Source organism: Malaclemys terrapin, chromosome 5 (genome assembly GCF_027887155.1).
Source record: "Malaclemys terrapin pileata isolate rMalTer1 chromosome 5, rMalTer1.hap1, whole genome shotgun sequence".
In the NCBI taxonomy this organism is placed as follows: domain Eukaryota; kingdom Metazoa; phylum Chordata; order Testudines; family Emydidae; genus Malaclemys; species Malaclemys terrapin.
The window spans coordinates 46,069,552-46,081,579 of NC_071509.1; the positions used below are offsets into that span (position 1 = coordinate 46,069,552).

At 40.0% G+C, this 12,028-nt stretch overlaps 1 protein-coding gene across 18 annotated transcripts in view; it reads left to right on the forward strand.

Annotated features, from left to right (window-relative positions):
* LIMCH1 (LIM and calponin homology domains 1) overlaps positions 1–12,028 on the forward strand; it is a 307,341-nt gene that overhangs the window by 197,652 nt on the left and 97,661 nt on the right. For all 18 annotated transcript variants that reach the window (XM_054029192.1, XM_054029186.1, XM_054029185.1 and 15 more), the window contains 2 exons: positions 7,016–7,122; positions 10,235–10,265. In XM_054029192.1, coding sequence (XP_053885167.1) covers positions 7,016–7,122; positions 10,235–10,265 — 138 coding nt within the window. The remainder of the gene's footprint in view (positions 1–7,015; positions 7,123–10,234; positions 10,266–12,028) is intronic.

The window sequence follows — 12,028 nt, forward strand, 5'->3', positions numbered from 1 at the left end:
TGAAAGAGGTGCTGGGGCGCAAGCAATTTTTTTACTTTCATAACTGGTGCAGCAAGCCCAGAGGTGCCGGGGCTATGAAAGGCCAAGCCTAGAGGTGCTGGGGCTCAGACCTCGCACAAATTAAGCACTGCCTGCACACTGCCCATCTCCTTACTGTCATGAAATCTCGTTTAGGAGGGGGGAGAGCCAATAACTTTGTGGTAGACTGCTCATTTTCTTTTCCTGCCTTTCCTCCTCCTTTACTTTCTTTCTTCACTATTCTTAGTATTAAGTAGGGTGGCCAGGTACCCAGTTTTCGACTGGACAGTCCAGTCGAAAAGGGGACCTGACAGTGTCCGGTCAGATCTATTGACCGACAACACAAAGTCCGGATACTGCGAGTGAGTGAGGCGGGGAGGGACTGGGTCATCACCTGCTCCAGCTCCTACTCAGCCGGGGCTGCCTCCTACCTTTGTCTGGCAGCTGCAGCTCCCAGCCCTGACTCCATGGACAAGTCCCTCCTGACCTGGGGGGAGGGGAAAAGCAGCAGGCGGGGGGTAAGGGACAAGATGAGTGGATGGGGCAGGGTATCCGGGGAAGAGATGGGGTAGGGGGGCTTTGGGAGAATGGGTAGGGGTGGGACCTCGGGGGAAGAGGCGGGGCAGGGGAGATTCCGGCACTTCTGCTGGAGTGTCCGGTTTTTAAATATCACCAAGTTGGCAACCCTAATATTAAGACCTTGACTTTTTGTCTGCTTTCTAAGTTACTGAATGTGAGTGGGTGAAGCCTGGATATTATAATGTCTGTAAATAACAATTGCCATTTGGGTTAGATAGGGCTATAATTCTTGCTGGTCTGGAATTCTGTGGTAGGAGGAGAGGAGAGGATTGGGTCAAAACTGACTTACCAATAAGTTTACCTTCTGCTTCCTTCCTCACCATCTTAACTTCTCTTTTGCTTTCCTCTTCCCACAGTATGTAACACTTATTAAAACAGAGAGCAAATGAGTTTTTCTGTAGCAAAAACAATGTGGACAACATTCACCCAGTGTAATAGCCTTTAACTCTGTGACTTGGGGTATTTCCTTCAGTTCTGGCTGTGAAATAGCTCAGCAACTAAATAGAGAGCTGGCCAGCAATTTTTGGACAGAACTGAAAAATTGAAAAATGCTGATTTGTCAAAATCAAAATGTTTTGCAGAAACATTGTCTTTAACCAAAATTGATTTCCAAGTGAAAATTTTAAAAAAATCCAACCCTTTCAGTAAGGTTGAAATGTAATATTTGAACCTTAATGGGACATCTAGATTTTTCTGTTTCAAAATGATTTTCTTTTCAAATGTTTTTCATTTTATATTTCTATTATAATTTTTTTAAAAAGTCTGAATAGGAACAAAACATTTTTTATTTTTGTCAACAAAATGCAATTTTTTTTTGAGAATTTTGGTTTGTGGAAAACTCTGTAATTTTTAGTTTTCTTCCATTCGGGAAATTTCAAAATTGTGAAACTCCCTCAAACAGAAAATCAGGTTCCCACATTGCTCTGCTCCCAAACATGATAATGCTACTGAGAAGCTTTCAAATCTAGCCAATCTTTCAAATATGTTTTGACGTTGTCTGTCAGCATAGCCCCTTCATTTCACAGCATCCAGTGTTGTATAGATTTTTTTTTTAATGAGTTCATCCTTATTCCTGTTCTAGACCATTCAATAATTAGTCATGGGATCATACCTAACTATTGAGCAGTTATTCTAATGTGCTGTACTGTAAAAACGAGTGTGAATACTTTATTTTGCTGCTGTGAAAGATGCAATGAATGGAGATAGTCCAATTCAAGCTGTTTGCCTTTGCATCTGATCAGCAAATAATAGGGAGGGAATTTGCCTGCTGTGAATGTTTGATTCACACTAGTCTGTCTTATTTTCAGAGTTGGCATTGCTACTGTATGAATGTACAGTACAGTGATTTTACAGGTTGGCTATTCTAAGCAAACATCAATTTCCATTTTCTGTGGGAATAAGGATTTTGTGATTTTATGCCAGTCACACTGGGTGTGGAAAATGTTATAATACTACACAAGTAACTAAGTTTTTGTCTTGTTCCTTAAATTTGAAAAGTTGCCTATATTGAATTTCAGCTGTGAAAGCCTGTAGTGTTTCATATACACTATAATCTTTCCAGCCTGAAGTTGTCAGTTTTAGCACGGGATTTAGACCAATAACTTTTGAATTTGTAATCTTTGTAAGCAAGATAGGTTTGCTTGTATGTGAATGCTAATAGCAAGCCTAATGAGTTCTCTCAGACCAGTGTCAGACTGTTTAATGCTTAAAATCATCGTATGTTTCTATCCTGTATTTGTCATGGTGTTGACATATTTCTTTGGTGAGTGGCCAGTTATAACTTGTAAAGTTTTATCAATATTAGACCTCTTCCAAGTTTAACATCCAGCATGTTAGTAAAAGAAAATGAAGAGCTTAACCCCAAAGTCATTTTTTCCTCTACATTACATGTTACAAGTACAGAGGAAGATGTCTTATTGATTGAAATAATTCTCTGTGTTTGTTTGCTATAAACAAAGAAATAAAAGTAACAATCTTTAGACACCATTGTTTTTCTTAAAGGAGCACAGGAAGTGATGTGTCTTATCAGATGACAGTTTCTCCATGCAGTGCAATATCCTGCTTGCTTCCATGAGCAAGATTGTTCATAGGAAGGCAACCTCTCCTGCCCACTTAATGCACCACACTAATTATGCATTGCTGCATATGCAGGATCTGAAAGGAATTATTTTCTGAACCTCAAATATATAAAATTTTCAACTTTTTGCTGAGCGTTTCTAAATCTTAAGATACTTGGGTGAGCTTGAAAAAAAGAAAATGCGTCGTCTTTCCACTTAGTATCCAGATACTACATGAAATCCTTCATATAGTTATGCGACTAAAAAAAAATTGGATCACCTTCCATCAGCTGATTTCAAAGCAGTGAAGATATTGAACTGAGCTTCATAGCACTCCTGGTGAGATGTGGGAAGCAAGGTCTCCCTTTATTTTAATAGCTGAAGAAAATGGAGCCCAGAAAGTAACTTTGCCAATGAAAGTTGTGACAATCCAGAGAGAGAATCTTGGTCACTTGATTCTCAATCCTGTGCTTTAATAACAAATCTCCCCCCCCCCCCCCTCGTGGTTTAGCAGGATAGTTTACTAGTATGTTAAAAAAACAATAAACACAATTTTAAGTAGTACTGAGCCAAACCAGAAAAGCTTCAGTTCAGTAGTACTGTTGGAAGCATTCTGGTTTTGGATTGGCAGCCTCTAGGAATGTGAAACATTTTGCAGGTTTACCCTGTTCATCTGTCACTTTCAAACATCAATTTATCTTCCTTAAATAAATGTTGCTTTGCGTCTAGGGCTTCCAGGAACTGAAAACTATAAAATTGTCAATATTAAAAAAAAAAAAAAAAATCCAACCTCAGTGATGAAAAAACATACCTTATAGTGGTCACCATTTTTTAAAAATCCACTGTTATCCCCTCTTTATCACGCTTATCTATACTTAAAATAGGAAATAACTATAAAGCAGGAAATAACTCATGATACTGTGTTGTTGTGACTGTTTTCAAATGTTGACTTCATTGTCACAATCACGGCAACAGCATATGCAAAAACTGCTTTAGCATTGTGAGAGTGGATTTTTTTTTTATATGAACACTTGGCTGTTAAGTGAACTGGGATCCCACTTCACGTAGGCCACCAAACAGCCATTGTGCGGTTACCAATTTTGATCACTCTTGACATAGGTTGGATTGGAATTTTGGACCTAAAGGGAAGAGGCACTGTTAAAAATCCCTTGAGTCATCCTATCCTTTGATCGTTTCCCAAGTCTATTAGGTCTGTTTGTCTTGGATATTTTGTAACAAAAATTACTTTTTAAAAACGCTTCACACTTAGGTAACCAAACTTTTATTAGAGTTGAACCCTGCTCCACCCACCATTTGGAAACAAACCATATTGTGCTCCTTCAAAGGCAAAACACAGTATTGTACATGTTTCAGTTGGAATTAGTGTGGAAAAATTATAATGCAAATAGCAAAACAGATGGGAATTTTACAAGAGTCTTTTCATGTCACGAATGAGACTTCCTCTCATGGTTGCAGGCTCTCTGTTCTCCTAACTGATGCTGCTTCTTCTCTGGCTTCCCTCCAGAGCTATTAAATTTTAGCCAGGGGTCGGAGGAAGATTTGTAGCACTCTAAATTCTTTGAGCCCAGATTTTGCAATGTGGCTGCTGACAGCAAGCTTCTTTTGCACTGATGTTGGTATGCTGCATGCCAGAGCGATTAGTGTGCTGATCACTGCACACCGAAAAAATAAACAGTGACGTTCTTGCAGATCTGTGCAAGTGCAACATAAACAAAGACATGGGAACAAATGTAGTGATGGTGAGAGTTCTGTTCTGTAACTGTTTCCCTTCAAATAGGGATAGATGAGAAGGGGTTCAGGGAGGGGTGAAAAGCTTCAAATGTTTGCTTAGCCTCCTACTGAAATTATTTTTGAAGTTCAAAAGAAAAGAACCCAAAACTGCTCCAGCACACTTTATGGCACTACTATTCCCCACCAACTGGAGGCAGGTCATCTTCAGAAGGAAGAAGAGAGGAGGGGTAGGGAGGGAGCATGGGTGAAGAAATTTGTGCAGTCCGCTACCTCCTGCCCAAACTTAACTGACTATTCCTAATGCTCTGGCAGTTCCTCGGAAGCTCGTAGACCCTGATTGTCACTTGTTCCCTGTGACCTCAGGACTTGTCTACAGGAGAAAGTTATACTGGGTCTACAAAAGGTATCTGTTCTTAATATAGTTAAATTGGTGCAAACCATATGTTGGTGAAGTGTCCCCGGTGATTCATCAATGCTTGCATAACTACAGAAAAGTAGCCCTTTCTGTTGATGTACTCTATGGCCAGGTGCCAAAATAAGGATATGAGTGCCATTTATCGCCCCATTGCAGTCCAGGAATCCTGTTGCTGCAAATCCATCTGCTATGTCTTGCATGTTATTGAGAGTGACAGTCCTGTGTAGCAGAAGACTATTAATGGCCCTACGTATTTGCATGACAGTGGCCCTCACTATGGATTTTCTAACTCCAAATGACTTCCCTCTGACCAATAGCAATCCAGCATTGCAACCTTCCCTAGAGTGATCGCCACTCATTTTGCCACTGTCAGTGCAGCTCTTGTTCTGGTGTCCCTGCGTTGGAGCCAGGGCTGGAAGGTATAAGTGGCTTGGGGAGGTTAAGCCTCCACAAATGGGGAAAGAGATGCTGGATGTGGCGTGCCTCCCTTCCTGCCACTCGCTCCTCTTCCCCCTGTCGCTCACCCTGAAGGCAGGAGGGGACAGAAAGGAGTGAGCGCCAGGAGGGCTTGGGGGAGGGGGCAGAGAGAAGCGAGCAGTGGGTGGAGGGTCCTTGGGGGAGGGGAAGGAGTAGGGGCGAGTGGTGGGCGGGGGTGGCCTTGGCGGGAAGGCCTGGGGCTGGAAGAGGCAGAGTAGGGGTTGGGCCTCGGGGGAAGAGGCTGAACGGAAGTAGGGCGTCGGGGTGGAGTGGGGATGGACTGCGGACAGAGCCTCGGGCAGAGCTAACCGAGTGGGGGCGGGGGCCCGGTCCAGGGGCTGGTGGCCCCTCCCACTTTTAGGGCGTTTCCAGCACTCATTGCTACGGTTTTGTCCTGCGACTCTGCAAATACCGGAGGATCGTTCATCCTGTGCTTGTAACACTCATGACAATAGTGCAGAGCTGTGCAGGCTCCACACTTCTGTCAGAGATGGCTGACAGTGTGAAGTGCTACATGGGTTTGTGGGCTTTTTAAGATAAGGCATGAAAATAGATATGGATATGGATGGTATTATGGAATTGCAACAGTTGCATGATAGGAACTTGACCCCTTGCTCCCAGTCACCCTGTGTGACTTGTTTCTGCCCCACAATGGATTGCCAAAATTTTCCAAAAGACAATGTGCCAGATGACGGCAAGTTGCACACTGGGATACATACTCATGGTTTTACCACACTGTGCATTGATACAAGCCCTCCTGATGCGTACACGCAGTGCCGATGCTAGGAGCCAAGTCTACACAAGTGATATACTAACTGTGACCGCTTTATGCTGATGTAATTTATGTCTGCTAACTTCAGTCGACTCTGTCTTAGATTGACGACAGAAAGGGTTTTTCCATCACTGTAGAAAAATCCACCCCCTTGAGTGATAACTAGGTTGATGGAAGAATTCTAGCAGTGGATACACTGGGGCTTAGGTCGTCTTAGCTAGATCCCTGAGGGGATGTGACATTTTCACACCCCTGAGCAACGTAGCTAGATAGTTATGTTTTAGATGTAGACCAGGCCTAAGCATGCATATTCCTGTGTGGACACTGATTTAACTAAATTAGTGCATCTTTCTTGTGTAGAAAAGGTCTGTTGTTTGAAAAATGTGGTTTCACATTTCCAGCTTGAGGAAAAGAAGAGAATGACTGTCTTTCTCCCCTCCCTGCCCCCCACTTTTGGCTGGCTAAGGAGGGAGGACAGCAGAGTAATTAAGTACACTAGTTTAGAAGTAATTGGCCAGTTAATGTAAACCTAACATCTTTGTAGCACACTTAGAATGGTGAATTAATATATTATATACCTGTGCTTTTTGACTGGTTCTGAAATATGGCCATTGGCCTCAGGACTTGCAGTGGATCAGAGTTGTGCAGATAGCTGGCATATCAACTGTTTTTATATATTAAAAAAAATCTTGCCATGTGACTTCTGACAAGGAGAATTGAATGAACGAGGTGCAGTTATGGATTTCAAAGATAAAATGTGTCTCTTTTCCTCTCTGGAATCTTCAAAGTAAAATTTTATTATATAATTGGCAATATGTTAGTCCTAGATTTAGTGGATTAAGTGATTGGATGATCCAGTAATTTAGGTAAGCAAGAGGAGGGGTTGATTCATTGAGATAATCTTCTGTAATAAAGAGGAGTTAAATTTTGTTTGCCTCATTTCAGGACAACACCATCTTATTTTTAAGAGGCTGCAAAGAGCTGGGGCTTAAAGAATCTCAACTTTTTGACCCAGGTGACCTTCAGGACACATCAAACAGAATAACAGTCAAGTAAGTACAATACCAGTTTATAGTTAGGGCCTTAACACTGTGGATATGTGTAGTTTAATTGTAAATGTTTAAGGATGAACAAAAAGGGCTGTAGATACTGACATTCATGTAAAATAGAGAGACAAGCTAAGCTTTCAGAATCCACGTTGTTCCTAGACTAGATGTTCTGTTCAGAAATTCCCCCCTCGGAGAAAGAAGCTAGTTTTCTTTATTTTCAGTGATATCAAGCACAAAAGCTTTCAAATGCCAGGGCAATGCTAATAAAAGCATTGTTCAAAAAGCACCCTAGATTGATAACATTCTCTTGTATCTATTTTGTTAGAGCACTATGTGAACTTAAAAAATCCCAGGCCTTGTTATTGCAGATTAAACTGTTTTCAAGATGCTTTATAGGACTCCGATCAGTAATTTTGATCTACTAATTGAAGGCTCTTGTGAAACTAAGACCTTTCAGGGTAGAGAAAGCTGCAGTCTGTTTATTCTTCAAAATTAACGATGGATTGTAGAGCAATCTTGCAAAATATTTCATTTGAATCTGGAACTTCTGTGTAAACTGTGAGGATGAGGTATCACAGCTGAAACCCAGTTTACTGCATGCAAAAGCTTCCTGTGGCAGAGTGCATAGATTATTGTTGATTATATTATCAATATATATGGCCTCCATTAAAGTTGTGAGGTGCTCAGACACTAATTTTATGATCCTCAACACCTCTGTGAAGCAGGGACGTATTATTCCCATTTCACGGTTGGGGAGCTGAGGCTGCAGGAGAGTAAGTGACTTGCCCAAGGTCACACAGGAAGACAGTGGGAGAATGACTTGAACCTAGGTCTCCCAATTCCCAGGTTAGCACCTTAGCAACTGGACCACTGTGTCTTTCAAGGATGGTCGCACCAAGAGAAATTAGGGGAATGAGAGGTGTAAAAGCAAATCATCTTGTCATAAATTTGACTAAGGGCTTGTCTACACTTAAAATGCTACAGCAGCCCAGCTGCAAAGCTGCAGTGTAGACGCTACATGTGCCAACAGGAGGGGTTCTCCTGTTGGTATAGGTAATCCGTCTTCTTGAGAGGCAGTAGCTAAATTGACAGAAGAATTCTTCTGTCAACTTAGTGCTGTCTACGTTGCTCAGGGGTGTGGATTTTTTACACCTCTGAATAGTGTACCTGGGATGACTTAATTTTCTAGTATAGACCATCCCGTAGAATCTCCAGAAATGTAAAAGGGTGTGACAACCAAATGTACATGATGATGTGTCACAACTCCACCCACACTTCGTTGTTTATACAGCGTGACCTGTACACCTAATGAGAACAGCATGTTAAGTTGGTAGTGAGCAGCAGGTTGCTTGAGGCACCCCCTGGGGACTTTGTGAGCCTGATTTTCCTCTTTCTTAGCCTGATTTCCACTGGTGTTTCTGTTTTTTACCAAAACCAGTAGGATTCTGTCTATAGCTGCCTAGAATAGTCTGTGGAATTTTGGGATTGATGCAGTGTTCAAATGAGTTAAACTAAAAATTAGTAATAAACTGGAGAACGGGGTTAGCCCTCAATTAAACGTGGTGGTAGATGGATGTGGAGCTACTCGTTGTCAGAAAATCTTTTCTCCCCTCGACTCTTCAGAGAAACCCACCTGTGGAAATCTAACTGAAATGCTTTTCCTGTACTGTCCAAGTTCATGCAAAAGCCAAATCTGAGTCTTGTAGTGGAAAAACTCCATGGCTGTTTTTACTAAATAGACACCATAGTCTACTCATCAATCTGCAGCTATTTCAAATGCTTATTTATTGTAGCAAAGACTGTTTATTCTGTGCTACAAAATCAAATAAATCTTTGGTATTACTGCACATGATTAAAAAAAACTTTTATTCTTTTTGTGATTTCTTTTTGTGCATTTTAAATGGAATGTGCTTTAGACATACGGTATTTTTGATCATTCAGCTATAAAAGTTATGATCTAATGCTTTAAAGAAATAGGCTGACTTTAATCAGGTTACATACATTTTTTCATAGTAAAATTGCAGTGGAAAAGAAAATATGAACAATATTTTTTTAGGGTGCAGGTACTGGAAGAAGAATGTTTTGGGAAAGTGGCAAATTATTTGAAGTTCCTTTATTTTTCAAGCTTTTGGTATTTTCATAAATGTAAACAAACATTCTGGTTTCTGGCAGTCGGATAAATTTATCACCAGAGTGCACTTGCATAGTTTGAAGTGAACTGGCTTTTAATTTTATTCTGGGGACAATCTCAACTAAACATTTGCAGTACATTTGTTTTATTTGTCTAATACCCAGAAGTGTTAGACACATTCCTTTTATCCTCAGTTCTCCAAGAAGTTTCTTGGCTAAAAATAAGTTGAATTTGAAGCGCAGTCATATAATTTCCCTGTTGTTTGTGTTTTCACAACCTTAAACTTCATGTAGGTTCCTAACTTATGACTTCCAGCCATATTGAAGGAATGCTGGCCAAGAAATAGATTGACTTTGCCCAAAAAGGGTGTTAGTCTTTAATGGGAGTGCTAAATATACATTCACAAAGCAGAACAAAAATCTTCTACTATGAGTGCACTAGAGGAGACTGTAGTTCACAATATCATCTGTATTATTGTTTCATCTTCCTTCCGGTCTCTGCATGATGTTTATTTTCTTTGTGAGACTTGCTGTGGGGCAAGCCATGTTTATTTAAACATTTAGGGCTAAATTCTTCCGTGGTGTATGCATGTTCAACTCCTATTAAATCTGTTGGGTATTCATGACATATTGCAGAGCAAAACTGGACTACAATAGACTAGATTTTAGGGTTTAGGACTTTAGTCTTCCTTGTGTGTACAAATCAGCAGCTCTATATTTCATTCTTGGCACTGGGATGTCTACAACATATTTTCTCTTTGCTGTTAAAGCATTGTAATTTAATGATTGCAGTAATGATTGCAAAATACTCCCACATTATGAATGAATGCACTACATCTTCCTAGCTTTCTTGTGTTTCCAACCAGCAAAAGCATCCTGCAGGCTTTTGTTAGGGGAACCACGTGACCTCCTGCATATACGCTCTTGGAAACAGTGTCTGCTTTCTGATTTTTCTTTTCTCTCTCTTTTTTGTGGGTGCATCCAGGAACATTGACAACAGTAGAAAGCTGAAAAATGTAAGTATTTAATTTGCAGTACTTTCTTCTCTGGATAATCCTGGCTTTGGACTGAGTTAGAATTTAGATTGTAAAAGCTAGTACTGTGATGCAAATCTGAAAAGTTCTTTAGTACATTAACCATGAATAGTTCATTGGAAACTAACTATAGTGCTGCAGAGGCAGACCATCTCTGCAAACAAAATAGAACTGTGCTAGTGTTGTCGTCTCTGACTAAATAAAGAACTAAACAATGTAATTTCTTGACTACCAGTCTAATTTTGATTAACGCTATTTGACACATCAAAAGCTAGACTTTTTTTTGGCCTTTCTGAATGTACTGGGCTTACAGTGATTATAATTTGGTTATACATTTGCGCAAAGCATTTCAAGAAGATGATAATACAATCCAAACTGCATTCACATTATGTGGATCTAAACTGTTGAATTGTAATTTCCCATTTGACTTGCTAGCTTTCTCTTTGAGTTTCCAAGTAGTTTTGTGTATGTTTTCCAAGTAGGATACGTTGTCAAAAGCACAGTAGGCTTAATTCTATTAAGTTTAACGTTTTGTTGATTTCAACCAGTGGCAGTAGTAATGATTTTGTAATGGTCAAGTGGAAAAAAAGAAAAGAAAAAGAAAATGTCTGAATTTGGCTAATCCCAGAGTTAGTTACACTATTAAAGGCCAGGCAAATCTGGCTTTACTGTCAGCTGTAAACTACTGTAAATTCAATTTGTATTTGGCTGACATCCCCCTACAGTGTAAGGGAATGCCAAGACCTTTCCCTTATAATTTTTCAAGCCAGCAATCAAGATTACAGGTAAAAAGGACAGAATTATTTCATCCTGCCTTTCTTGTCATCAGCAGAGTAATATCTTTGTTTTCCAGCACACAAAGATACATGGGAATGTTTTCATTCAGTGGCATTTGGGGTGTCTGTCTTTCTTGAAATTGGCTAAAAGGTTTCATGTGGATGTAGTGTTCTTAAAATTAACATTAAGAAGGATTCATAAAAGTGTCTTTCTATGTAATGTAGACATTTCAGATGCATTATTCTGTACTCCAGACTGGCAGCCAGTCAGAATTGCTTGCAAAGGTGACATTTGTCTGGAAATGTTTTCAACCCTGCATAAGGAGGGGAGGAGGAGATCAAATGATTGAGTGCTTGCAAAAATAATTGACCCTAGCATAATCCTCATCTCATCACATAATTGGGTAGGAAAATGAATTAGACAGCTTCTTATTTCTGAATAGTACTTGTCTGCAAGTATTTTTACTTTACTTGAGAGCATGTGCTGTGAACTGTTTTCACATGAATTTGTTATTCTGTGTTTAGTTAAATTTCAATTGCGATCAAATCTGGGGTTATAATAAAACTGAAACACTTTCTTTAAAAGGTTTAAATTATAAGACACAAAGGGGCCAGAAAATGATTTTTTGTCTTTCTAAAAATTTAAGAGAATTTTAGCATTCATGAAAGGTATTGGATTTTGATAGCCTTAGGCAACTGAAATTCTCTATCCCCAGAACAGATACAGTCCTGCCAGTGCCAGAATCAGTTTCTCTTCTTGGTTCCATCATTGTATTTATTCTTAACCTGGAGCAACTTCCTCAAGGGATGAGTGTGTATATAAAGGTCTACAAGCTTAGGCCTTGGCCTTCGTTCTGATGGTGGTGTTTTCATTGGGGTAGATGTCAGGTTGAAAGTTAGGTGAAACCATCAACTCATTCCGCCTAAACTGCCGAAAAACTGCCAGATGGTCCAGGCTTTTATTTTTAG